General features: G+C 47.5%; 11 protein-coding genes across 11 annotated transcripts; 5 read left to right on the forward strand and 6 right to left on the reverse strand.

Moving 5' to 3' along the window:
- Nucleotides 1–1375: 1375 nt before the first annotated feature.
- Nucleotides 1376–3176, reverse strand: PENARI_c005G05244 (uncharacterized protein; the record flags this gene model as incomplete). Its single annotated transcript, XM_022629740.1, has 5 exons — nt 1376–1839; nt 1905–2145; nt 2216–2446; nt 2546–2913; nt 2960–3176. The coding sequence occupies 5 exons, from the start codon at nt 3174–3176 to the stop codon at nt 1376–1378; spliced, it is 1521 nt and encodes a 506-aa protein (XP_022490075.1).
- A 935-nt stretch (nt 3177–4111) lies between these two features.
- On the forward strand, nt 4112–5382 carry PENARI_c005G11646 (NAD(P)-dependent alcohol dehydrogenase; the record flags this gene model as incomplete). Its single annotated transcript, XM_022630057.1, has 3 exons — nt 4112–4135; nt 4208–4336; nt 4426–5382. 3 exons carry the CDS (start codon nt 4112–4114, stop codon nt 5380–5382), a joined length of 1110 nt encoding a protein of 369 aa, XP_022490230.1.
- A 917-nt stretch (nt 5383–6299) lies between these two features.
- On the forward strand, nt 6300–9058 carry PENARI_c005G08171 (fungal specific transcription factor domain-containing protein; the record flags this gene model as incomplete). The annotated part of the gene is made up of 4 exons (XM_022629887.1): nt 6300–6368; nt 6441–8415; nt 8485–8719; nt 8938–9058. The coding sequence occupies 4 exons, from the start codon at nt 6300–6302 to the stop codon at nt 9056–9058; spliced, it is 2400 nt and encodes a 799-aa protein (XP_022490276.1).
- Nucleotides 9059–9294: 236 nt separating this feature from the next.
- On the reverse strand, nt 9295–9536 carry PENARI_c005G07659 (uncharacterized protein; the record flags this gene model as incomplete). The annotated part of the gene is made up of 2 exons (XM_022629866.1): nt 9295–9300; nt 9360–9536. 2 exons carry the CDS (start codon nt 9534–9536, stop codon nt 9295–9297), a joined length of 183 nt encoding a protein of 60 aa, XP_022490296.1.
- A 232-nt stretch (nt 9537–9768) lies between these two features.
- PENARI_c005G00214 (S1/P1 nuclease) lies at nt 9769–10881 on the reverse strand (the record flags this gene model as incomplete). The annotated part of the gene is made up of 2 exons (XM_022629527.1): nt 9769–10672; nt 10751–10881. 2 exons carry the CDS (start codon nt 10879–10881, stop codon nt 9769–9771), a joined length of 1035 nt encoding a protein of 344 aa, XP_022490262.1.
- Nucleotides 10882–13222: 2341 nt separating this feature from the next.
- On the reverse strand, nt 13223–14140 carry PENARI_c005G09369 (uncharacterized protein; the record flags this gene model as incomplete). The annotated part of the gene is made up of 2 exons (XM_022629950.1): nt 13223–13796; nt 13863–14140. 2 exons carry the CDS (start codon nt 14138–14140, stop codon nt 13223–13225), a joined length of 852 nt encoding a protein of 283 aa, XP_022490506.1.
- A 490-nt stretch (nt 14141–14630) lies between these two features.
- PENARI_c005G12229 (MDR family MFS transporter) lies at nt 14631–16551 on the forward strand (the record flags this gene model as incomplete). Its single annotated transcript, XM_022630078.1, has 4 exons — nt 14631–14933; nt 14989–15394; nt 15444–15977; nt 16034–16551. 4 exons carry the CDS (start codon nt 14631–14633, stop codon nt 16549–16551), a joined length of 1761 nt encoding a protein of 586 aa, XP_022490451.1.
- A 218-nt stretch (nt 16552–16769) lies between these two features.
- PENARI_c005G07603 (fungal specific transcription factor domain-containing protein) lies at nt 16770–17810 on the reverse strand (the record flags this gene model as incomplete). The annotated part of the gene is made up of 1 exon (XM_022629862.1): nt 16770–17810. The coding sequence occupies one exon, from the start codon at nt 17808–17810 to the stop codon at nt 16770–16772; it is 1041 nt and encodes a 346-aa protein (XP_022490413.1).
- A 1872-nt stretch (nt 17811–19682) lies between these two features.
- PENARI_c005G02775 (zinc-binding alcohol dehydrogenase family protein) lies at nt 19683–20903 on the reverse strand (the record flags this gene model as incomplete). The annotated part of the gene is made up of 4 exons (XM_022629640.1): nt 19683–19897; nt 19951–20234; nt 20321–20703; nt 20757–20903. 4 exons carry the CDS (start codon nt 20901–20903, stop codon nt 19683–19685), a joined length of 1029 nt encoding a protein of 342 aa, XP_022490084.1.
- Nucleotides 20904–21441: 538 nt separating this feature from the next.
- On the forward strand, nt 21442–24267 carry PENARI_c005G05272 (epoxide hydrolase family protein; the record flags this gene model as incomplete). Its single annotated transcript, XM_022629742.1, has 9 exons — nt 21442–21575; nt 21630–21684; nt 21775–21945; nt 22006–22078; nt 22125–22399; nt 22460–22583; nt 23937–23943; nt 24005–24179; nt 24235–24267. The coding sequence occupies 9 exons, from the start codon at nt 21442–21444 to the stop codon at nt 24265–24267; spliced, it is 1047 nt and encodes a 348-aa protein (XP_022490392.1).
- Nucleotides 24268–24867: 600 nt separating this feature from the next.
- Nucleotides 24868–25908, forward strand: PENARI_c005G11273 (NmrA/HSCARG family protein; the record flags this gene model as incomplete). The annotated part of the gene is made up of 3 exons (XM_022630041.1): nt 24868–25041; nt 25116–25527; nt 25583–25908. The coding sequence occupies 3 exons, from the start codon at nt 24868–24870 to the stop codon at nt 25906–25908; spliced, it is 912 nt and encodes a 303-aa protein (XP_022490081.1).
- Nucleotides 25909–26956: the final 1048 nt, after the last annotated feature.

A 26956-nucleotide genomic window follows, 5' to 3' on the forward strand; every position in this document is an offset into this window, starting at 1 on the left:
ATTACCCTTAAGAAACCACCTCGGTATTCCATGTGCTAATATATATTCCGGTGGATACAATTAATATTTAAATAAATACAATTACTACACCTTGCCTATTACGGTTAGATAAATGGAGAAGGTTTCCGAACAGCTTCCTTGGAGGGTCCTTCTAATATGACCCTATTTAAACCTACGCAGTACGCTTATAATTTCGTCTACCCTAGTCAAGATCGTTCCTTAGGCTTTTCGGAGATACATTCTTCCTTAATTGCAATTCTAGCAATCATTCACGCATACACTTCCTAAGCCGGGATTTAAGCTTATAGATTATGATCGTCATTGTTTAATATAGTCTAATGTTATTTATGGCTATATAGGTTACTCTACGTCATTGGCCTACTCGATAGAGATAACTGTTTAAGTGGGCGCCCTCAATTAAGAATTTACAGTTTACCCGAACCCATTGAGGTCTTTAATAGCACCCGTCGTGAATTATATGTGCTCAATGTCGATGTATACGGTACAGAAGACGGTTTCGCCGCTGCTTAGATCCAGGTGAACCAAACGGCACTGGTCACTTTTTCCAGTAAAAATGTGAATAATTCGACTTGTGTACTCAATAATGGATTAAAGGCTGGCAGCTGTATCACATCCGAATTAAACTCAACCGGCTCGCCCTCGTACTCCATATTTAGAGCCTCTCTAGCTCGTTCAGGTCGAAGAACCAGCAATTAAAGCACTAATACTCCGTTGGCCAAGACCGCCTCTGGTACCTTTACAGCCACGTACGAGGGCCTTACTGAAGTGTAGAGTATATGGGATTAAGTGCCATAAGAGAAATACGTGTCTAGATAGATCGCGTTTTCAGTTTATCTAATTTAATGACGTTTTAGTTGAGATAAATACATTTCAGAGTGATAGATTAGGTGGGGTGCGCAGCTCGCATGTGAAACTCATTGAAGGGATTAGTTAAGGGAGGCTGATATTGTGAGCCACGGGAGAGTGTGTCCAGGATTGGCCAACGGGAAAATTGTCATACTACAATGTTACAAAATTCGCGGCTTTTAATCCGAAACGTAGGGCATGGTGATATATAGCACCTAGAATGACTGGTCCAGAAAGAAAAAGGTTGCTAGCGACCGTTTCAACAAAGCTAGGTGAAGGGCTGATGGTTCGAAGCAAAGGGATGAAAGTTTGCTTCCTCGCGCTACGTCTTGTATCTAGAGACAACTATACAGCGAGAATGTTATTTAATTCAGCATGCTAGTTCACAACCATACATGATACAGTAAGAGGTGATATTTCGATTCCTCAGTTTCCTATAGAACGTAACAGAGCCCAAAGGAGAAGTCGATATATGGGATAATCCACAATTGAACGCATCGGGTCTCCCTCATGCCGAGTATTCCACCTGTTCACTCTTCGCACCAGCCATGTCCATGACCTCCGCATCACCATCCGCAAACGCATTGTCACCGAATGCAACAGCAATTTCCTCAAGAGAATGGTGTGCTGTCTCGACGTAGTAAAAGTGAACTAAGACGGCCGAACTGAGACAAAATCCTGCAATCACCAGGTAGAAATAACCATGAATGCCAGAGAAAGCATCGGGAGAGACCATTCCAATGATGAAGTTGAAGATCCAATTGCTAGTCGTGGCCAGAGCCATGCCTTTACTCCGGCCCCGGAGCGGGAAGATTTCTGCAGGTAGGAGCCACGGCATCGGACCCCAGGTAAATCCATAGATGATATTGTAAAGCATGACGAAGGCATACTGGCCGTTCGCTTTGACTTGGACATCCACATTGATTTCGGTGAAGACGCAGACAACCGCTAGTAGTACGGCCATGAGGAGACCTGGTTGGATTGTTAGTTTTTAGTTGCAAGCTAACTCGACTTTCCTCTTCCACATGGGAACATACCTCCAAGAATGAGCAATGGCTTCCGGCCCCATCGGTCTGCTAACCACCAGGTAACAATTGTTGCAGCGGTGTAGGGAAGAGCATTTGCAGCAGTGAACAGCAGGGATTTGCGATTATCATAGCCAGCGGATGACAAGGTGCTCGGAAGGTAAAAGGAGATGATGTTGATTCCGTTGATCTGCGCGAACATCTGCACCGTTATTCCAACAATGGTCCGTTTTCGATACCGGGTGAACATTTCCTATGATGTGGCAACCACGGTTAGCGATCCACGAGATTCACAAGTCAAACAAGTAGTAGAGGAGCATTACCTTCCAACCGGACTTTCCCAGATTGCTTTCGTAGATAACTGCTTCTTGAATTTCAAGGAACGTCTGTTGAATATGCTCCGCTTCCGTATTACCATCAGAATGCAGATCTGCAATTGTTTGCAAGCTTTCGTCCACGAAACCATTTATCGCCAACCATCGAGGGGTTTCTGGTAGAACGAAGGACATCCCACACAAGACAAAAGAAAGCACAATCTGGATGATGAATGGCCCCTGCCACGAAAGGTTCTTTGGCAGCAAGAAATTAAATCCATAGTCCACCCAGCAAGAGAGCATATATCCAGCGATCAAAAAGGTGTATTCTATACCCACCATCAAACCACGGCGATGAGGGGCGGCAATCTCAGTTTGAATGATAGGCACGGTCATCGAGAGGAATCCCACACCCACTCCTTGGATGGTGCGACCTGCGATGAACGTTGCGAAACCGGGAGCAAACATTTGAATAAACGAGCTGAAGAAGTAGATGAAAGCGCCGACGCGGACACACTTCTTTCGGCCGATCATGTCCCCAAGTCGACCGGCTATGAGTGCTCCTACCGCCGCCGCTGCTTGCAAACACGCAACAGAGATGCCTGTAATCGAGGGGTCGACGCCGCTTGTCGTCCCGTCGGCTCCCCCATAGTTTTTGAAGAAGCGAGATATAAAAACTTCGTTGACCAGCAGGCCGGACATGATACCTATGAAATCAGCAACAATTTGACAACATATGCGAGGATGCCATACCAGAGTTATAACCGAAAAGGGCATCCCCCAAGCTGCCAAAGGCACATGTAGCATACAGCAAGGGTTTGCCTGTGAAGGGATACCTAGCTGAGATCTTCTTGGGCTTGAGTTTCCTCTCCAGCCAACTATGCTCTTCCCGAGCTTGCGCGGCGACAGCGAGGGAACGCTCCCTGATGGTCCCACTGGGCACCGACTGGGAAGATTTCGCGATACTCATTGTGCCAAAGAGGGTTTGACCAACCAGGATAACAAGTATTAACACCACTTGTAAATTGGATCAAGAGATATTTTGTGGACAAGTTGACAGCGAACCGGAGGGCATGGGGTTTATTTCTACCCAAACCCTGCCCCGTGGGGAAGAGGCATTTTCTCCAGAATATGGGGAAATGATTCCAGAGGTACACTATGGATTCAACTTTCGGCGGGTTACCGAGCCGAAACGTTTCACGCGGCACGGGAATGCTATTGGACATGCCGATGAACCTAACAGCTTGAGTCTCTTGGCACCCCTCCCGACGCGGGCTCTGTCGTGAAGAGTGACCCGACTATTGAGCCCGAGCATGTAGTCAAATTTTCGCGTACGCTTTAGATCAAATTTTTGTCATGATGATTGGCCGTTCTTCTGTGGGAACTGCAGGTTCCGGGACCATGGCGGAGCCGAATCTCGGTTCCGGTGGCAAATATCAAATGGTTCCGGGATTATGTGGAGCCACTGTATCTCGGTTCCGGCGGATATCAAACGGTTCCGGGATCAAAGTCGTCTAGGCTGAAGACCACACGGTTCCTGAACTTCCGGGATTGGAATCGGAATATGCCGGGGATGTTTATCAAAGGATGTGTCAAAAGACAAGAGTACATGGTAAATTGAGGCCTCAGTATGTTTGAATTCAATTGAGCTATGAATGGCTATATTTCATTCAACTTATTGCTTTTGCTTTCCACGTTTGAGTGACATATAAGTACCCTGTATAAATTGGACCGGCTTGGGTCTTGGACTGTCCGCCGGCAGAGTCTCAATACAGAGGATCCGTTCGCCCCACGCTCAAGTTTTCTATGATGTAAATGGATGGGATGGATCTTTATGACATTCATAATATTTAAAGATCGTCAGTGTCCCAGAGGCTTTGCTCCATCAAACAAAAAGCCGCAGACATGACCGTCACAAAAGCTGCTAAGGTAGTCCCGACCCCAGTCATGGCCCAAATGCATGGGTCTTTATTGCACCTGTTAACGTTAAGAATTTCCTAGACTGTCAATCAGGCCTTTGTACTGCATCCTGGAGGTAAATTTGCTTTTGAAGAACGCCATAAACCCACGCTCCAGTCAGACCGAGATGTCATAGTCCGAGTCATAGCAACAGGACTCTGTGGTTCAGATGTGAGTGAAAAGGCTTCGAACTTTCCCATTTCCCTCTTCCTCTATTCCATTTTCCGTGATGCAATAGAAAATAACACCTCGCCTTACAGGTCCATTACTGGCAACACGGTCGGATAGGGCCATACGTCGTCGAAGCACCTATAACACTGGGCCACGAATCCACAGGGGTCGTGGTAGAGAGCGGAAGCGATGTTCAAGGCCTCGCCGTTGGAGACCGCGTCGCCCTCGAGCCCGGCATCGCGTGCAATAGCTGCAATCATTGTCGCGGCGGCCGCTACAACCTCTGCCAGACGATGCGCTTTGCCGCGACACCACCTTACGACGGAACGCTCGCTACCTATTACCGCGTGCCTGCAGAGTGCTGTTTCAAGCTCCCATCCCATATCTCACTACGCGACGGCACCCTGATCGAGCCTCTTAGCGTAGCCGTGCATAGCTGCCGATTGGCAGGCGATATGCAGGAGAAATCAGTGGTTATATTCGGAGCAGGTCCTGTCGGGTTACTCTGCTGCGCCGTTGCGCGAGCCTTCGGCGCGTCAACAGTTGTCGTCGTGGACGTCGTCCCGGCTCGCCTCGCTTCCGCTTTGAAATATGGTGCTACCAATACATACCAAATGAGCGCCGAGGGTGCTGACAGGAATGCGGCAGATTTGTTGGCTACTGCTAGCTTAGATTCTGGCGCTCATATTGCCCTGGATGCGACTGGGGCTGAGCCCTGTCTGAACTGTGGTATCGCAGCCCTCGCGAAGGGCGGCACATTTGTCCAAGTGGGCTTGGGAAAGCCGAACCTATCACTTCCGGTAAGCCAGATCTGCGACAAAGAGCTTGTCTTCAAAGGAAGCTTTCGGTATGGGCCCGGAGACTTCAAATTAGCCGTAGGATTGCTGGATTCGCGCCGAATCAGGCTGGATGATCTCGTCACCCATGAATTTCCTTTCAGCCAGGCTGAGCGAGCTTTTGAAAATGTCGCCGGACGGGGTGGAATTAAGAGTGTAATCTACGGCCCGGATGTCAATGAGGAAGAGGCAAAAGCAAGTTTAGTATAGCGCATGCCTTTTGTTACAGTCATAGGCATTGAACCTTGAAAAGGAATGGCTTCTGGCAAAGATCCTCGTACAGCTCTAGGCTTCTGTCGCATTTCCGCAGAACTAGCTCTTTCCGTGTTGCAAATAAGCTACTCATTGCGGAGATGTCTCGAAGGCTGCCTAAGGTCTTCACTTCTGGTTCCCTCTTCTTTTTCTCACTGTCTTTTCCCTTGTTTTTTACCTTTGGAAACATCAGGTAAGATGCCCATGACATGTACCAAATATTATGTCAAAATACGTAGAAAGGCGGCCAAGATCTTGACCGCTCGATAAAAAACTTGTTAGTCCTCTTCCTTCTAGTTTCTCTGAGCTACCGAAAGAAAAGATCTAGAATGTTTCGATACATTAAAACATATCATGAGTCCAAATATTGGGAACAAAAAGAAGTGACAAGAGCCCAGAAGCTTTCAGGTGCTGAGATTGGTTTTATTCTATTAACTAGAATTCGATACCAGTCATTAGAATAGACTCATGACGGGTTCCGGAACTATACGTTTATCTCGAACTTCTGCTTCCATATTAGACAGCCAGGTTTTTACATCATCCTAACCGGGCGGCCGTACCTGGCAGAAACCCATTTTCTCGTCCAAAACCATTGCCACAGCTCGCAACTAACTTCTTAATCGCAAACGCACCAACGACGTGACACTGTCTCGGTGGATTCACTTGGTAATATGCCTTCGGGTCATTCTGGAAGGGTCGATGTAGAGGTTGTCCGGCATCGGTTGCCCACCCGAGTGAGGAGTGCGTGTGAGCGATGTCGACATCACAAATCTCGGGTAGAGTCACCCTGCCATAACTTCATCGAAAATTTCCCTTCGAACACATGCTGAATAAGTGGTGTGGACATAGTGTGATGAATTTAGGCCTTGCTCACTATGTGTTCGAGCCGATGTTGCTTGTCGGCCCCTTCTGACAAGCCAGGCGCGGAAGATAAGTCGCCAGCGGTAAGGTGGAAACCGTATCCTAAGAGAATATCCTAGCTTACCATCAGGAAAAGGAAAAAAGCATCAAATCAGAGTCCATCTGCGTTCAGGGATCATCCTGATTTCTCACGAAATAATTCCCCTGAGCAGCTGAGGCCTAGAAGTGACCCTGCAAGCACTTCTACCGCTCAGCCCCGGTCAGCAGATCCTCCTTCAAGAGGAAATGAAGCTGACAATGCCACAAACATCAAGACATTTTCGCCGCACCACTGCGATGAAGCCCAATCTGCGCTTGGGATTGCTCAGAGGATCTTTGAACTTGCCAGTCAACGTATCGATGAGGAGACGACCTCCGCCATTCCTGGCTACCAGGCTGGGATCAATGCCCAATCTAATGTTCCAGTATCAACAGGTGTGGGGAATGGCCAACGCAGCTCGATCTCGTCAATACTAGAAGGACCATTTCCCCCCATACCAATATTACACGATCTGCTGGAAGAGTATTTCGATGCCATACATTGGTTCTCACTAGCAATCTACGAACCAAAATTCCGTCAAATGCTTGACTCTATTGCTGATGGATCTGCACATCGCTCACAAAAGCCATTTCTCCTATTGTTAGCAGTCATGCTAGGAATGGCATCGTGGTATCGATTCCAAAGGAGTGGGACTGATCTGCCAGAGCATCGTGACGAATGGAAGGCGTGGAGTACAGATTTGCTGAAGCTTGTCGAATCAAATATTGTGGAAGTTATGGATCAACCTTCAATCACAGCCATCCAAACTTGTATTCTACTTGGATCGCATCATGTCTACCACGGTCGTCCAAACCTCTCTTTCTCATTATTGGGAGCGACAATCAAAATGTCCCAGTCTTTAGGGCTGCACCGGCAACCCTCACGAGGAACCCTGGAAGATATTGAGGAAAGGAAAAGGATTTGGTGGACAATATATACGTGGGACAGATTCGCATCAGTTACCTATGGCCGGCCATTGGGGATCAATGACGAAGATTGCGATGTTACCATGCCGGCAGACGTGCTAGAAAACCCGACCTTTGTCACACCCACATCGGATCAGGGCAGCTTCGTACTATATTCTTCATACCAGCGGGAGCTGAACCGACTCTACTTGATTGCATCTCCAGCCCTCAAGGCTATTTTCGGCTCACGCACATTGGAGTTTTCCGATCAACCGGCGCGAGATACGTATTATGAATTGGCTAAGAATGCGACACAGAACCTCCAAAGCTGGTATGAACGTTTACCCAGCCACTTGTCCTTGGATCTGGAGCAAGACTTCCATGCCGATGGAAAACTAAGATCGAGGGCATATGCGTTACAGTCTTTGTCATTACAGCTGACCTATGACAATGTGCTCATTGTACTTCATCGACCTTTGTTGAACCGGCAGGTTGACTTTCTGTCTATGAATAATGAACGAGCAGCTTTCGGCGCAGAGGGCGACAATCTTGTAGATCATTCGAGCAGCAGTGCTTTTGTCAACCGGTCAATCCTTGATGCTCTGCCTTCCAAAGCCCAGACCTACAGTTCAGAACTGTGGATGAATGCTGCAGTGAGAACGTCAAGGGTAACGGAATTGCCAGTTCTTGCCCAGCTCGCCACAGACAGCCATCTTGTCGCCTTTCTCGCTATCAATTTATTCAATGCTGCGGTCGTGCTTGCTGTGATGGCTCTTTCAGAGCCTCTTTCCGACACCGCACAGGAAATCAAGCGAACAATTACTCGTATCCTTCGTCTGCAAGACCTGCTTGGCAAGCGCTCTGCACTATCGAAGCAAAGCACAGCCATTCTCAAAAACGTCATCATTCTTCTTCTCCGCCGTGAATCCACAACCATATTTGCTCCACTGTTCGGTACAAGTCAACGAACACAGGCCCAGTCTCAACAAACTCCGGCAGAAATCCCTCTTATGTCTGTGGAAGACACGCTCCGGCTGCCACTCGATGCCACGCTGGACTCTCCTCATCTTTTCGGCAGGGACCAAACTCGGCCAGGTCTAAGCAGAGCTCATCGTCTTAACCAAAGTTTAACATCTGTCCAACATGGTAATTATCTCAATTCGTGGGGGAACACACGCTACGGAATGAGCTGGCTAACGTGTTGATTCTTCCCAGTTCTCGGTACAGGTAATGACGGACCATCGAGCATACCGACAGGCACGGAGAGCCCTGCACGTCGTGTATACTCTGACCAAGAAATGCTGCCACGTGGTAATTGGCAATTTCCCGCAGATTATGATTGGAATATATTTGGTGGCTCTCAGGACCTTGCACAAGATAGCCCCATGGATAATATCGATGGCGGACTATGCTGGTTATGGGATATGACATGGAATGGGTCTGACAGGTAGTAAGATGGCTTATGAATGATGACGATCTCTGTGGCGTGGAAGCTCCTCATCATCGAGGTAGTGAACAAGACCCATGTATGCTCCGTCGTACAAAACCTCGATCTTGCGCAGAGTCTCAGGCTATCCAGACATACCGCTCCACAGAGCTCGATTCAGGGGACTCGCCAAGGTAAATCCCAGACTGATTGTCTTTATTCTCCATAAAGTCATCATTCAGTGGCGACCAAGTCAGCATGGAAGAGGGCTCTAAATCTTCCTCTAGAGCCTCCCAGTCGCCATTGAATGCAAAGTACCCGACGGAAGTGTCGAGCCTTTCTCAGCCACACATCCTCTATTAGCTTGAGATATACGGGATTGTGGCTCTGCTCAGCCCCTCGATTGAGGCACTTGTCGACCTTGAAATCCGGCGATTCGCAGGACTTTAAAAAGATGCCCGGGTAGTCGCTGAAGATGGATGCGATCGCAATCTGCCATAGCATTCCTGGGCAGAAATTTACAAGTTCTAGGTTTTGCATTTGGGGTTTGAGCGGCCACCATATCAGCCACGGAAGATAAAAATTTTCTTCATCGGATTCTAGACCTGTGATCTCGTTGATCATGATACGGCGTGCATTAATGGCCGTTCTGAATTGCCGGTACCAGCCAGTCAGAGTCGAGCGCTTCGGTGTCATCTGCGGCTTCTACCACATCAGCTCCCGCCAGTTCCGCAGCCAGAATTGACTTCTCTTGATGGGCGTCGCTCCAATTCGCTATCCTGACCTTCACCATTGCCTGTGGCTTGGTAGAGATACGATAGGATTTCCATGCTTGTGGCATATTGGTCAACAAGGATCAACCTTTTGGGACTACGATTACAAACACGACCTGAACCATCTGACGACAATGGAACATGTCATGACAAGGAAGGAAAGAGTGAAAGTGCCTACAACCCGATTGCACATGGTTTCTGTAACACTTTCCACATTGTCAAGTAATTTCTTCTATTTACAGACTTCATGCTCAACAACTCCACCATGCATATATCAACATTGGTAATTATACCAGCATATCAATGCTCATGATCGCGCTTCTCTGAACTACAACATGATCCTTCCATGGCCGCTCTTGCCAGTTTAGCACGGCTCAAGGCACGGGGCTTTGGAAGAAGATCGCGACCGGACAGGTCTGGAAGAGCCGCATCTCGGGTCTCCTTGACAAATGCTTCCACATCGCGCTTGGCAATCTTAGCGGTGTAAATCAAGTTAAGCCAATGGCCCAACCGGTAGCCACCCTTTGCAATTTGCAGCTCGATTGTATCAATGGCAGAATTGTAGTAAGTCGGGTAAAGGTCGCCAGTCTGCAAAGCGGCAGCTCCATCAGGCATGACAACAGTGCATACAAAGGCATTGGCATCCGAAGCCCAACGGGTAGATGTGGTGATTGGATCGCTGATAGTATCTCCCTTGATCCAACTCGCCGCCTGAGATTTGTAACTACCCGAGTCAATCTCGCTGATCAGAGTCTTAGCCCAGGATTGCGCATCTGCGAGCGAGCTACCACCAATCAATGACTCCGGCATGTAGGTATCCCAGTCCGAATGAAGGTTGTCACTGTAGCCCTTGTAGGTGACTGCAATGCCGTTACCGCCAGTCTCGTAAGCCTCATCATGCAGCGGCTGCGTTATGTCACCGAGGAAGTGTACAAGGAATTTGAGAGCTTCTGCCTTGTGGTCGTTGGAAAGTCGACTGTCACCTACACGCTGGGTGTAGTTGGCAATAGCAGAAACTGAGCACCCTGAACTGCCGCAGTCGCGCTGATAGTCTACATTGCAGGTTGTTGGAGGGTTATCTTCAGCATCGATGTAGTGGAACGAAGAAGACCATTTTCCAGCAGTGGTTGCGCGATATGAATCGGCCCAAGAGGCAATGCTAGCCAAATATGAGCTAGAGGTATCATTCAGAACACCTTGCGCCCTTGAAAACTATTAGCATTGAATGTGGAAGCAGCATAATTGTAGTTCCGCGGCACTTTGGGGACTAAACTGCACTTACCATGATGCTGTCTCGGATGTCACATAATTTTGGGCAACATATGCAACTGTAGCATGGCCTAGTGAGCCCCAAGCACTGACCCCCGTCACTGAGCCAAGAGCGACGAGAGCAACCTTGGTAAGACGAGCCATATAGGATAGGCTTTAGAAAACGAGCTATGAGTAACTGTGTGAATGAGCAGCAGTGAAGAAGAGGCTTCGAGGAGAAGCTACGAAGGTCTGTCTGGCTCTTAAGGGGTAGCGAAGCTCTGTTTATATATTTGCCCTCGCCCGCATTTCTTCGGCGCCGTTTCAGGTCATTGCATGAGTTTTGGTTGCCTTACAACCCTGAATCAGACTAGAGCAGTATGGCTACCGACGTTGCAGCAGGTAAATATGCCCACGAGGGTGTTTTTAATGTCAAGACGGCCTCTTAGTGGTCACTCTTTTCTTGCGGACGAGTGGCTTCGCTCTTCCCCCTATCGCAGTAGGGTCGCTTGGTGGGATCTGCAGGCAGGGAACCGGAGACCACCGGCTTGCGGCATTGAGAGTGGAATTGTCTCTCGACGTCTCGCGCCGCATGCCTTATCTTTTGAGCTTGATAGGTTTCTGCGGGCTAGCGTCCTCCTTGGCAAGACACTAATGAGAGGGGTCATTCGGCAGCCTTTTCCAAATTTGGTGGGCAGGAGAGAGCTTGCGGTGAGTAAACGACAGCAAACTGCGAAAATTAGATTGCTTGAATGATTTGGATTTAATAGATAGTCTAGCCCACGTGGTATATTAGTACAGTACGTCCCGTAACTGGTGTCACCACCTACACTCTTCGATTGTTTCTCGAACCCTAATGCCAAATAGGAATAATCCCGGAGTATCGATATTCCAGAAATAATACCATACAGTATCATACCACAAAAGATACATGACTTTCTGAATCGGCGCTGTATGGAAAAAAGCTGGAGCTTTCCATTGGCATGCAAATAAGTCAAACATGAGGAGCTGGAGTGAGCCTCGAGATCTGGCGTGGTGTCACTTTCCTCTCACACTTCCGTGCCCAAGTGACAATCTACGGGCTTACTCTATACTAGGTAGCACTAGACCTGGCTGTGACCCGCGGGTCACCCGTATTACCCTCGCACCGACCCGCCCGCGGGGCGGGTTTGCGGGCCTAATCTTGGACCCTGAGGGTCCTTAAAGAAGATAAACAGCTTAATCTCGTGACTTATATAAGTTACGTAGATTTGCCCTATATTTTTGAGTATTTATTTTATAGCATTAGAATTATAGATAGTGTAATTAGTAATTAGCGTAAGGATATATTAATAAGAAGTTACTACCTGACTGAGGGTATTGACGACGCCTGAGGCATAAATAGATGCCTTAGGATCATCTATTTATGCCTTAGGACGTACGGTGGAAGGATGATCTAGGACCTCACCGCCCACGAATAGGCCAGTCTATATATAAGCAATTCTCGCTAGTCCTAGGTAGGACCAGCGTTCAGTCTCTTCATACAATCCACCTTATTGTATTGCTCGCATAACTGGGCCATCTGCCTCGCTTACCCATCTAAAACTGGAGACTGCGTGGTCTCACAATGTGGCTAAGTTTGCCCGAGTGGTCCTATCCACGACAGAGTTACCCTATGTCACGATATTTGCTATATCTGCTTCCCACCACTGGAGTTCGCAAAACCGGTTGAGCTTGAAGAGCACCTTGGGACTGAGCATAACTTCTGTATCTCCTGCGACATCCAATTTGAAACGCCCGACGAACTTGCCCAGCACGGGAAAGCATAATATGTGTGTCACCTGTCGGCAATTCTTCGATTCTCTATCGAGTTTGACTGGTGTAGAAGTGTGAGCTGTCGTCAGTGTTCGAAATGCCAGATGTCAATCTTGGGAGCCCTCCTTGCTGTCAAGTGTATGGAATCATTTACTGGTGAATTTACAAAGCTGTATTATGAGCCAATCCCATTTTCCTTCAATACATTTGTTCTGAATACTCCTCGCTGTACGCTAGGACACTCTTATAATGGGTTTACCATTATATAATCGAAAAATACAGCACAATTTTATGTAAAATGACATGTCAAGCTTTTTTTGGTTTTGCGGGTTATACGGGGTATCCATTTGGGTCTTGGGTTTGGTTCTTGTGGGCGGGTTGGGGTTATGGGCAGGTTTTGGCGAGGTTCAATCGTAGGTTGCAAGAGAAGTCTGATATGTAGATGTTGTCATGTTCGATCTTCAGCAAGTCAGTTGGGCTTCGCTACGTCGGCCAGGTGAGATCAATGTCATATCAAGATTATAAATGATCAGAACAGCACGTTCACTTTCCTGTGTGCCTTACCTCTGATTATATCACACTATACAGCCCATGAAGAGTATCTTCATGACTTTGATTTTCTAGAAAGCTCTTCCATCGCTAAATAGCCTGTCACTATCATACAACACAGGGAACTGCACGAGTATGGGGTGTGTCACCAAGAACGACCACCTCAATTCGCGTGATCCGTCGTAGCAATAAGCTCCTTCCATTCCTCCATCTCCTTGTTCTGCCTCTCCTGGATGCTGGAAACATATGGCGCCGTGTCACTCCCAAGCAAAAGTCTTGCAGGCAAAGTCTTCCCTGCCGCATGTCCAGTACCCGTCAATGCCTCCACAATCACCTGAGCCCCTTTCGCCGGATCACCGGGCTGCTTCCCATCATACATACTCAGCATGCTCTTGACATAGTCAATTGTAGGCTTGTAGTCGTCGATGGTTTTCGCTGCAACAGTCTTACCATCCACGTCTGCTTTGAGGAAATTGGTTCGGAAATAGCCAGGCTCGATGACGGTCGCTTGGATACCCAGAGGGCCTACTTCAGCTCGAAGGGCTTCGGTCAGTCCAGCCAGTGCGAATTTTGTGGCGCAATAGTATCCCGAGCCGGCATTTGAGGCATAGCCTCCGAGGGAACCAATGTTGGCAATTACCCCGGATTTCTGGGCACGCATGAAAGGGAGGACAGATCGGATGATTGAGAGAGGACCAAAGACATTGGTATTAAATTGCGCGCGTGCCTCGGCATCACTATAAATTGTTAATTGAGTTGAATAAGAGGTGAATAAGAGGAAGAAGAGAGGGGACTGGAATTACCTGGTTTCCTCTATACCTCCAATCAGAACATATGCAGCGTTATTAACAAGAACATCAATGGTGCCATGGACTTTTGCTGCTTCGACGACAGTTGCATCGATCTCAGCTGGCGTCCCATTCACGTTTAGGGAGATAGTTGTAGCTCCAAGTCTCTTCAATTCCGACAGCCTGGAGGCGTTGCGTGAAGTGGCAATAACATTCTCGCCATGCTTTAGAGCTGCTTTTGCGATTTCCTTGCCAAACCCAGAAGAACAGCCAGTGATGAGCCAGACAGCCATTTTAGGTGAATTTTGGGAATGAGATGAAGATGAAGTGATATGTGAGTTCCTGATAGAATTGAACAGACAAAACTTTTGGCCTTTTAAAGTTGTTCTCAGAGTTTCGGGATTAGTCTATTGGGCGTTGTCTAACGTGCCCTATTATAAATCGGAATATATCTTGCCGCATGTTTCCCGGCCGAAACCTAAAATAAGATCAGCACCGAAAGCTTTCGGCCTAAAACCCTTCCCTCCATCGGGTGAGCCTAACCCCTAAAAACGAGAGATGTATCTAGACCCGGACCGGACCTAGAAAGTCGCGACTCATTCTGAGGTCTAGATGTATCCAAAAACCGATTAAGGTTTTCTGGAGGACCGAGGCAGCCTTGTGCGAAGACTCAACGACGCCCCACCCGAATTTCATCGTCCTATGGCTGCTATATTAAAGGCAGCCACCAGCCCGTTGATTCAGCGTCAGCCCTCAAAGTCAACGACAAAGAAATTGTCCAAGATGGCGTACGAAAAAAAGTCACGCGATGATTCTGTAACGAAGATGCTCAGCAGCTCTTCTCCCCGCCTGGGTGAGAAGGGTGCCCCGGCCGAGGCTGAAAAACAAGGCTCTGTTCGCTCGAACGCACCTACAACGCCAGCAAAGAAAGATGGACATAATTTGGACAAAGTTGTATCTGCGAAGGAGGCACACGCTAAATTGAACAGGGTCATGACCAGTGGCGAGGGAGTGGAATATCCTACTGGCATCAAACTCGGTCTTGTTACTTTGGCACTATGTCTGAGCGTGTTTTTGATGGCTCTTGTAAGGACTTTCCCTCAAAAAATAGTCGAGCTATTGCAGCTGATATTTCTTGCAGGACAACACCATTATTGCGACCGCAATTCCCAAAATCACGGATCAGTTTCACAGTCTGCCAGATGTGGGGTGGTACGGATCGGCATACCTTCTCACAACAGCTTCCTTTCAACTCCTCTTTGGAAAATTCTACACATTCTTTTCGATCAAATGGGTGTACTTGGTTGCTATTGGAGTCTTCGAGCTGGGAAGTTTTATTTGCGGTGTGGCGCCCAACTCAATCGTCCTCATCATCGGCAGAGCTGTTGCAGGAGTTGGCTCTGCTGGCATTTTCTCTGGCGCTCTAATTATTGTGGCGTACTCTGTTCCACTCGTGAAGAGACCCATGTATACTGGTTTTATCGGGGCTATGTATGGGATTGCGTCAGTTGCTGGCCCTCTACTTGGTGGCGTTTTCACAGATAAAGGTATGAACAATTGTCTTGGTCAACGAGATAGACTTCTGATTATCAATAGCAACCTGGCGATGGTGTTTTTATATCAACCTTCCCCTCGGCGCTATTACTGTAATCGTTATCATGATCTTCTTTACAGACCCACAACGAAAAGCTATTGCCAACTCAGGCTGGAAAGCTCGTATCCGGGCGTTTGATTTGCAAGGAACTCTTGTTTTTATCCCAGCCATCATTTGCCTACTATTGGCACTTCAATGGGGTGGAACTAAGCACCCCTGGGGAAATTGGAGAATCATCTTGCTCTTTCTCTTTTTCGGTCTTTTGATTGCGGGCTTTATTGGCATCCAGTTTTGGAAGCAGGATCAAGCTACCGTCCCTCCTCGCATTACAAAGCAGCGCTCAGTATTGTCTGCTGCATACTTCTCATTTGCCTTGGGGTCCTTTTTTCTCTTGTTAATATATTACCTTCCAATCTGGTTCCAGGCCGTGAAAGGAGCATCTGCAATCAAGTCTGGTATTATGAACCTACCTATGATCTTGACTCTGGTTATTGTCTCCGTTATCAGCGGTATTACTGTTACTGTTATGGGATACTGTAAGTGTTGTACGTCTGAGTATCAGCAAAGGTCATTCATGCTAATAAATCTTCAGACGCTCCTTTGATGATCGCATCTTCTGTTCAATGTGGCATCGGCTGTGGCCTTCTTTATACATTGACTCCCAAGTCCAACCACTCATTATGGATCGGTTATCAAGCAATTACCGGCATTGGAATCGGTCTCGGGATGCAACAACCCCTCATTGCCGTCCAAACCATTCTCGACATCTCCGATGTCCCTATCGGCACATCAGTTATCATCTTCGTCCAGACACTAGGTGGCGCGCTCTTCGTTTCCATCGGCCAGAGCGTCTTCACCAACAAGCTAGTCAAGGGTCTTGCCACGTACGTACCGAACATTGACCCTCTCATCATTCTCTCCACCGGAGCTACCTCCATTCAGAGCAATGTTGCCAAGGATATACTTCCTGCTGTCACATTGGCATATAACAACGCCCTCACCCAGTCCTTCCTTGTCGCAGCCGCCATGGCTGCCACTACCATAGTCGGCAGTCTAGCGATTGAGTGGAAGTCAGTAAAGGGGAAACACATTGAGATGGCTGCAGCATAATTGGATCTTTTGTTTTGACGCATAGAGTTATTGGGAGCGAGCTTTGAATACAGCGATGCGAATCATAGCTACCTTTAGACGTTCCCAGCATTGGGAGTGAAATTTTTAATATTGTATAATATCGTTCAGTGCTTTTTTTTTTTTTTTTGACAATAGATATAGACTCTGAATACTGATCTAGACCCACTTGCGAGAAGTAGTCCAAGTCAAACGTGAATTCAATTCATGTTACTATCAAACATGTCCACCGCATCATTAACGATTTGTTGTCTGTAACCCATCCAGTACGAAATATCAAACTCCGTTGCTCCCGTCTGATTCATCGACATCATCGACTCATTTAAGTCCGCTTCATTCGTAACAGCGTTATGGTAGATCGGGAAACCCGTATCAAAACTGTCGCCCAACTCCGGTAATGTAATTTGATGACTTCGCTGAAAGGTGTCATCCTCTAGGCCCTGATACTCGTGCGTAATTGAAGTTGATGTCGGTACCGGATTCAGAAGCTTGCTCCTGTTGTACGCATCTTTGACTGTCTGATGGGATGAACGCGCGATCTTGATGCCCGCGCGAGCCATCTCGTTCTCCGTCTCGATGAGACACAAGCGGCCTATTGCTTGTTGGGTAGCAAGCACTATTTGTTGCAGCAAGTCGACGTCTTTCGAGGGGAAGCTGGAGACCACGGTTGACAGCACGATCACTGCATCGATACTGAAGAAAGCATTGCCGAAGTATGCGTAGTGGAACTGAGTGATAGCTTCAAAGAATCGCTGCTGAGACTCGAGAATAGCGAGACCGGCTTTCAGTACGGTTTCTCGACTCTGCATGTGCTTTGCGACGTGCGGCCGGTGGAGTGCCATGAGTAATGAATATGCAGCTGTGAATATCTTCTCCCTCAGACGCGGTATGATAGGAAACTGCAGGTCCCATGAAGTATCAGGGTTTGGTGTTCGAATCGTCGACGGGAGCTCTTTCACCAAGGATAGTATTTCGGAATGAAGTCGCTGGATAATAGTGTAGTCTTGCAAGCCGGGCTTGTCTGCTCTGAGAGTTCTTATTTCGTGGATTTTCTGTGAAAGCTCATACGTGAGCAAGCTAAGACAGACGGATGAGGGAACTCTGGTATCGTGGGAGCTGTAGGCTTGTGCAGTCGACAAATGCATACTCTCGATACTTTCGGGGAAGTTGCAATTTATAGGCAGTTCGACGTCACAGTCTATTGCGTTGACTAACCTCGGTCGACCAAGCAATATAGACATATTACTTTTCAAAGTTAATTGTGAACAAATGTGTCGAAGTTGTCACTTACCTATCCCATGCATATAGCGTTATCCACAACCTTTTCTTCCATTCACAATACCAAAATTCCTCCCCCGTTGAAGGCTGAACGGTTTTGCTACGTTGGTGTAGATTGAGTTCTTGGGCCTTCCTGATATCTGATGAGAATTCAAACTCTTCCAAGACATGATTGATCCGAACCTGATTGAATCGCTTAAGGCGTGCCAAGCTTCACCCCCATGACCTCGGTTTTTGAGCCATGCTGCTCTGAGGAGATCATGCTGTACCGTGACTACTGTAGTCCCTTGATGTCCCAGCAGATGTATCAGATTTAAACCGATGTCGGTATATTTTTGAGAGAGCTGGAGATAGTCGATCTCATGTAATTCCTCGATTCTGGCTCCTGGCGGGAGAAACAGCAATGTGATTGCAAGTACTTGAAAAAGCAGGCCTGGGAAGCATCTCAGACTAATTGAAATGGATTCAATGCCAGAAGAGCCCGAGGCACTTGAAGTGAAAGTTCGCCATTCTTTGAAGGCCCTCTTGAAATAGAACGGCTCGACTATATCATATAGCCTGTGTGAAATGGGGTACTAAGTATTTGAATGAATGTTCCATAGGCCCTCGTCATCAATTACATACCAGTTAATCTCAGACAAATAAATATCGACAAGCTCATCAACCACCGTAACACTGGGAAGTCCGGAGATGGCCATCCAGTACCTTTTCCATACGGGTGCTACCGACTCAAGTGATTGCATGTGACTTTCGTGGTCGCTAGTCAGTGGGGTCTGGCTATATTAGCAGGGAATTAAACGCAATATTAACTCGAAGGCACCTTCCTAGCCTCAACGAAGGCATTGCTTTCTTTGGTTGAGGAGTATCCCAATCGATCTCGAACCGTGGGACTATTATAGGGAAACATTTCCCCGATTTCCCCTGAAATTCGGGTATTGTTTGCTACGCCCGCAGCTTCAGGATTGGCTTCGGTAGAGTGCCTGATCAAATGATCAGTGGGTGCTCACTTCAGCCAATATAATAGTGGAACTAGGCTGGGAAAGCTGAGAGGGAGAAGACTAAATGCCTACCCGAATAAAGAGTCATAATAGCATTCATGACCGACCTTTCGAGCATTGCAATTATTGCAGGGCCGACGACGATTGCACTATAATAATATATTAGAAAAGCATCCTTTCCATGGCACTGTACGGGGGAATCTACCTTCTGTTTTCGACGGTAGCAGTTGGAGCATGACGTTATCGTCCGTCTCTTTGGCACGGATGGTGTCTGCATTCTGCAATGTGTTGGCAGTTATGATTCGATTCCTTCGAAGGCAAGACGTGTTTGCTCTACCTGAAACAGACAACGCGGAAGCGGCCTGGAGGGGTTCTTCTTAGTAATGGTAGTGACGTCCTGGCTGAAAATTTGTAATAGGTCTTTGATTGGTTTCGGTGTTTTTAAGCTCCGATGTCACGTGCACATATAGCGTATGCAAAATTGTGTTCCTGAATATTGCCGAAGATCGGATGTCCAGGTCCTGAGAATCGCACCTTGTTTTGTATGGGAAAGCATGTCCCCATGCCTCTATTAATTGCTGTGCTTTTTTCTATAGTTTGAGAAAGAGAATTTGATCTATTCTGGTTCAGCCTGTTAAATTACACTAGTTCTGTCAATATTCTCTTGGTTTTCAGACGCGCAAAAACTGAAAGGCTGTCTCGATATTACATTAGGGACAACTGCCAAATTAGACAAATTTCATTTCTTAACTATATCTAAGCCTCGTAATTGAAAGATCGGAGACCCATCAAATCCATCGCAACTTTTAGCATGGCACCAGACAGAAAATGTCTATCTCACGCCTCCTTGGCGACCTCAATAACAATCTTCTTAGCCGAAACCCCCTTTCGAACAATATCGATCCCCTCCTGAACCTTTCCCAATCCTCCTTCGATAATCTCTGGGTCCGGCTTCGGCACAAACTTCCCTGTCGCCAGAGCTTCAGGGAGATACTTACGCCAAAGCGCATCGCCAATATCGAGATCGACAAGTACGGGATCTCCGCCATTGACTACGTCGTTAATTAGCGAAGGCAGCAGAATTTCCGAATAGAGTGAGACATACCAAAGATCATCTCAACATCATCATATTTACTTGCTTCCGGCCATCGTAAAACAGGAAGCTTCCCCCCGCCAAGTTTGTGCACGATCTCTGTACATATCACCTGGGTAGCTGGGATGGAGATACAATCCACGACCAGATCGCCTGTCTTGAGGACTTTGAGAACTTCTTCGATAACAGTCGGGCTGTTATAATCAATGACAAACTTAGCGCCCAAGCTCGTGACCAAATCGTGGTTTTGTGCTCCAGCAGTAGTGACCACAGTCAAACCAGCAGCCACCGCCAAACTTTAAAGTCCTAAGTCAGTATTGAATGATCTGGTCTAAGGGTTTGGGGTATAAATATGATATAGGTGCTATGGTATTGTACGTACTGGATTGCTGAACAGCCAACAGAGGAACTGCCACCCCACAACAAGATAGTCTTTTCGATTGGCTTAGGATCAAGCGAAGGAAGAGGAAGCCTGAGATGCTTAAAAAGCGCGCATCCAGCCGTGGAATAACAGAGTGGGAGGACCGCAGCTTTAGCCAGAGGGAGGGAATCGGGAATGGCCGCAACCATAATTTCCGCGCAAGTCGCAAACCGTTGGAACCCAGCGTGACTTGGGTTTTGTGTGAGAAGGTTATCACACTCGCCAATGACACGCTGGCCGATCATGAATCGGGTCACTGAAGAACCTAGCTGGACGATTGTTCCAGCGATGTCGGAGCCGAAGATAGAAGGGTATGGTAGTGGAACGTAGGGAGTGTCTTGCATCTACGCGTGTCTCTATTATAATCAAACCCAATAGTTCAACGGACCATTCTTACCAGGTAATCAATTGCGTTGACAGCTGCATAAGCAACTTCGATAACGACCTCATTTTCCTTAGGGTTGGGCACGGGTCCTGGTCCGACTTCACATGTTGCCTTCTCGGTAGGAATCCAGGCAGCTTCGTTGCTAGTGATTGAAGACATCTTTTTTTCACGGGATACTAGTGTGCTGGAAATAGGGAGCGGCGTTGAATCTAGTTAGAAAAAGGAACCTTGGAGGCAATAGACTTGTATTTATGGCGCCTTCGGGCCATCATAAAGTTACCAGCTAGGCGCTTACAGCGGCGGTGGCCTCTGGGACCCGCATGAACTTGATTTCCAATCAACTATGGAACACCGTGGCGTGGGGCCTCCCCCATCCTGCTTACAATACTCGGCGCTAGGACCAAAGACCGTCGCGGTCCGGTCTGGTCTTACGGTCCTACGGTGTCGGCGGTCCATTTCGCGGCCTAAATGCAGCACTCGTTCATGGCGGCGTGCCAAGACAAGAGGCTTGGAAATTTTCGGCCGAAGAAATAACAAGCCACGATCGGCATTTCATGGCCGCCGCGGGAGTCACGGCATATGTCCACAAGCGCCGGGCTGAAGTGGGATATCACTTGGGGGGAAGGATAAAAGCCTACGCTTCACTTCTGCGCACGCTCTTTCCGTTCTTCTAATCGTCTTTCAGCCAGATATGAAAATGACAGCCATCATCCCGTACCGAATCGCTGTACCGGACGAGAAACTTGAGAAGCTTCACCAGAAATTGAAGCTCACTGAGTTTCCGGATGAGCTTGAAGTTGCGCGCAATGGAAATACGGAGTCCCGCTGTACGTATACATCTTTTCCAGCAAGTAGGTCGAATGGGAAATAGCTAACACACTAAAGTATGGAGATCAAGAAATTAACCAACTATTGGATTGAAGAATATGACTGGCGCAAGGTAGAGCGTGAACTAAACAGACTCCCACACTTCCAAACCCAAATTACAGTCTAAGGTTTCGATCCTCTTCCTATGCATTTTATACATCAGAAAAGCGAGGTCAAAGGCGCCATCCCGCTTCTTTTCGTTCATGGCTGGCCTGGAAGTTTCTTCGAGGGATCGAAATTACTTCCTCTCTTGCAAGGAGGAAACGGAAAGCCCGCCTTCCACGTTGTTACGCCTTCTTTGGCCAATTACGGATTTTCCGGTGGAGTCACAAAGGTCTGTACCCGACAGGAAAGGAGTGGAAGCGTACCTGACTGATAATTGCAATTCGAGTAGGGACGGTTTGGGCTTGAACAGCAGGCTGAAGCTTGTCACGGAACCATGCTCGCACTTGGATACAATCAATATGGTAGCTATCTTCTTCTCTTGTGAAGGTTTCTACTAATCCACCGCAGTGACGCAAGGAGTATGTTCAATGTTCGACGTGAATACAGACCCTGCTTATTTGACATTGCAGGGTGACTGGGGATCCTACGTGGTCAGATTGATAGGGCACAAGTACCCTCAACACTGCAAAGCGTCTCACTTCAACATGACAATGGCCCAGGAACCACTATGGACCGCAGAAAATCCCAAACCAGAATACACCGAGTCTGAAAAGGCGGCTTTGAAGAGGGCAGCAGAGTGGAATGAAAATGGAAGAGGCTACTTAAACATACAATCCTCCAAGGTAAGGAGCTCTTCCAGGCACTCAATAGTTCCTCAAGTCAGTTAGTAACGATCGTTATAGCCCCCTACGCTTGCATTCTCTCTCCGAGACTCCCCAACAGGACTGCTAGCCTGGATTTACGAGAAGCTAGTCGGCTGGTCAGACAACTACCCATGGACACCTGAGGAGGTCATAACCTGGACTAGTATCTACTTCTTCTCTACAGCTGGGCCACAAGCAAGTATAAGGGGCTGGCGGGTCATTTGGCGGAGATGTTTGGGCGTGGGGGTGGGGCCGAGGGTGTAGTGAAGGGGAAGACTGGGTATTAAGAGGCTCTTGGAGATGTTGGACTACGCCCTTGCATTTGAGAGAGATACACAGATCCATTGGGCCGTCCTTCATCAATGAAAAGTGTCAACGCCAGTGGATCCACTTTTGTTATAATTCTGGTTCAAAGGAGCACTTCGGTATTGTAACCCCGAGTCTCGCTTAGTTACCGAGGACATTTCAGCCTGTCCTCAGTGCACAGATCTATTTTCTTAAATCAATCGATGTTTAATCTCCCTTAATCCTGCTCGATGTCATTCGCTCTCATGTATACTAGTCTATACGTGTTTTAGCTTGCTCTGACACATATCAAGGTCTCATTTCCGCCATCCAACCATATTTTTGGCTCTTTCTATAAATTTGGTTCACTCCTACAGGCACAATTGCCTGTATTCTTCTGAAAAGCGATGATTATCACTCAGCTGTTGATTTATCGAGCCCAGAATTTTGTTTTACACATTTCCAGACCCGATACTCAATGCTTCTATATCGAGAGTATCCCAATAGACCCCAACGCGTACAGTGAATGTATGCTTGCCGGTGACTATGCAGATGGCATATGTCGGGTCGTACCATACTTTTTACAAGATGGAACGGGATGCTATGGCACACTGAACATCACGGTCATTTTTCCTTACATTTCCAAGCCTTACGCACCTGAGATATAGGGAAAGATTTTTCTGGATTGAAGATGTCTGTCAGGTATTCGCCGGTGACGGGAATGACTTGGCTTTGTGTCACAGCCGGGTTTAGTGAAATTACTGGTCCATATGGGAGGACCCAACGTCACATTACATTCTCAGCTTGGCGTTCAATGAAGACTATACTAAGGGGTACCATGTTTCCACCGAAGGCGATTTTTCTCAGGTGATAAAGGTGAAGGATGGGGAATTGTCCACAGTGTCAGATGTTCCAAGCAGCCCACCAGTGACAGAGGGGTTTGAAGCTTTCAAGACACTAGAGCTGTCAGGGTCGCCCGATAGTTCATCAAAATGTACAATAGAATTCGTCTAACGTCGGAATTCTATCCTCATGCAGGTGAGAAATCGAAATGGGGAGCCCTTGACAAATTGCCAAGAGAAATACTGCTCAACAATCCTTCGCTGGGTTTGACGAAGTATCAAATTGCAAAATATTTGAAGCATTACGTTCGGATTGGCCGTGGTTATGGAAGATGGAGAGCACTTTGGTGAGCCCGGTTACCTAATCGCGCTGCCTTTAAATGTAACAGAGACAGAGTGAGTTTATTCTTGTCTTTGTTGAGGTGACGCTAACGCGTCCTATGTACACGGAAAATAGATACTCAAAATGCATACCCTCGGCTGCCCGCAAACTGCGGGAGCTGGGCATTGATGAAATCGTGGAAGACGTCGAGCGTTCCAAACTCGGAAAACATATGGCTAAAAGGCTCTTCGTGGGATTCGACCCCTTAAACAAAAGACGAGGGATGTTACTAAGCGGAAAGAACCACCAAGTAAGTGCTCGAAGTATGCTATTCAGATTAGGTCCGCTGACTTCAGTCGATGTAGGCGAAGACGAAGCAGCAACCGATGACAGGATAGGTTCCTCTATGTCGCCAGTCAATGCGAATCAGACGCAAGACACACGACGAACCAAGTCGAAAGAGGCAACGACTTCAAGATGACAATTTTGTGGCCTCTGCTCCATTCTGACCGTTCCCAACAACTAACACAAACTTGGCGCGGTACACGACTTCGGCATATTTGGTGCTCATAGGACTTGGCACGATCGTATTCCAGTAGGTTGGAATTCGGCCGAGTTTCTTCGGCCTGTGTAGAAAATCGGCCGTTGTAATTCGGGCTGGGGAATAAAGTTACGTGGGTCCTTGTGCTGGGCGAATGCTGTGTTAAAGCCGTGTTAAAGCCGGGTGCGCAATTTCATGCCACCGTATTTTTAAACTTTAACATCTTTGTAATCGATCAACCCGGACCGAAACAGACCCACTTCGTGCAATGGACTTAAGCTGATTATGCTTGATTTGAAAGTTCGCACAGAAGGGTAAGGTAAATGCTACGACTAGATTGTCTCAAAATTGCGTCATAGCGTGACTGAAGTGTCCTCTGTAGGCTATTTAAATGTAGCTGGTACCCTCGGACTTCCACAGTCATTCAAAAATTCAGGAAAGAAATAGTATCACCCTCATGTCTCAGATCATTACTGTGTTTGGCGCCACTGGCATTCAGGGAGGTTCCGTTATCAAGAGTCTCCTTTCTGATTCCACATTGTCAGAAGAGTTCAGGATTCGTGGGGTTACACGAGATGTCTCAACTCCGGCCGCACAGGCGTTGGCCAAATTGGCGGTCGAGGTCGTAAAGGTACGCGAGTGACCATCCTTCATTGATGCCTATCCCATAGGTCCTACCGAGGCTGACACACGTGTTTGCTATAGGGCGACCTAAGCTCGCCATCCTCTGTTGCCGCAGCAGTCAAAGGCTCTCATACCGTCTTCCTCGTAACCAATTTCTGGGAGACGATGAAACCAGAGGTGGAGATCGCTCAAGGCAAGAACGTCGCCGATGCAGCCAAAGCGGCAGGCATCTCCCACCTAGTCTTCTCTTCGTTGATCGGCGTGTCCAAGGCCACGGGCGGTAAATTCAAAAACGTACCACATTTCGACGGCAAAGCTGAGATAGAAGAATACATTCGCGGCACGGGTGTTCCCTCTACTTTCTTTCTCCCGGGATACTATATGGCCAACTATATTCAGTTGCTGAACAAGAATGAGGATGGGTCCTACACGCTAGCCTACCCCGTGGGCAAGGATACGAAATTCCCGCTCCTGGACGCACCCGCGGATACTGGTGAGTGGTTTGCCAATCTTCAATCTGAGTTCCTTCGTTAACCACCTGGGCCCAGGAAAATTCGTCAAATCAATCATCAAGAACCGCGAGAAGCTGCTTGGTAAACATGTTCTGGGTGCTACTGACTACTACACTACTGGGCAAATAGTGGCGGGATTCTCAGAAGTCACGGGCAAGAAGGCAAGTTTCGTGCAGCTTACTGCTGAGCAATACACTGCAGCCCTGCCTCCGATTTTGGCACCGGCATTGTTGGAGAGTCACTTGTTCATTGAAAACCCTGGGTATTTCGCGGGTGAAAGTCTGACGGAGAGTCTGGCGATTCTGGAGGAGAAGCCTACGACTTGGAAGGAGTTTGTGAAGGGAACACCCGCTTTTAATTAAGCGCCACGGATCTGAGGTATATGAGGAAGATGAGAAGATATATTTTTAGATTGCTTCAGGTCCCACCCGAGCCCTTATCGCCGGGGACCGAGCGGTTGAGCTGTTGAAATGTATACAGACTTATACAGTGGAGTACGACCTATTCCGGAATCCGAGGGTCCATTTTGGCATTGGTGGATGGATAGAAAAGCTTAGCTCAGTTTCACAGGATGGACCCGTCAAATGAGGCTATTCTCCCTCGAGTTTGCAAATAGCCTTTCTCTGTTTCCATGCTGTTTGTGCCGATTGTTGTTCTCATACATATTCCAATCTCTTTCCAGTATTCTGCAAGGATAATTTGCCATATATCATTCCATACTCAAGAGGTCCAGTGTCGTCCTCTCCGTATGCAGATATCGCAGCTATCATTTCTCTAAATTGGGATTCAAGCCACTGTTCCGGATATCTCCGCTCGTTTGATCTTCTGGCTCCTTTCTCTGAGATACAGAATTATTATCATTCCAACCAGATATCATGGGACCAGTATCAAGTTTTCCCTGATTACTGGCTCCATAATAAGGCCTCCTGTACACTGCGCATCTCTGAGACCCATTTGCCGGGTTGACAACGGGAATGTCTTGTTGCACGATTTTGTCGTTTGCACCACCTCGTTTGCACGGTACAATATGTCGGACCAATTCCTTGCTCGAGAATGAGTTCCGACATTACAGTACCAGCAACATAAAGCGTTAAAATTGAATGATGGTTACGTTTTTTCCATTACAGTACGTCCATCTCAGAGAAATTGCAGGGCATTTGTGCGTACGTATGGAATCTGTGTGATTGCATATAATCTTATTTCTTTATATAACCAGCGGGCCAAGGAATATTACAAAAATGTAGAGAGTCATAATCCAAACATATATCAAACGGTGTGACTACATTAAGCTCTCGCACACGGATCCCTATATAGCCTTCCATAGTTCCTCAAGGGGTGTCTCTAACGACCCGTATTCCACTTGTAGGATCTTAAAGAACCTTGCCGGGATGCCGCACAAGATACAATCAA

Source organism: Penicillium arizonense, assembly GCF_001773325.1.
Source record: "Penicillium arizonense strain CBS 141311 chromosome Unknown PENARI_contig005, whole genome shotgun sequence".
Taxonomy (NCBI): domain Eukaryota; kingdom Fungi; phylum Ascomycota; class Eurotiomycetes; order Eurotiales; family Aspergillaceae; genus Penicillium; species Penicillium arizonense.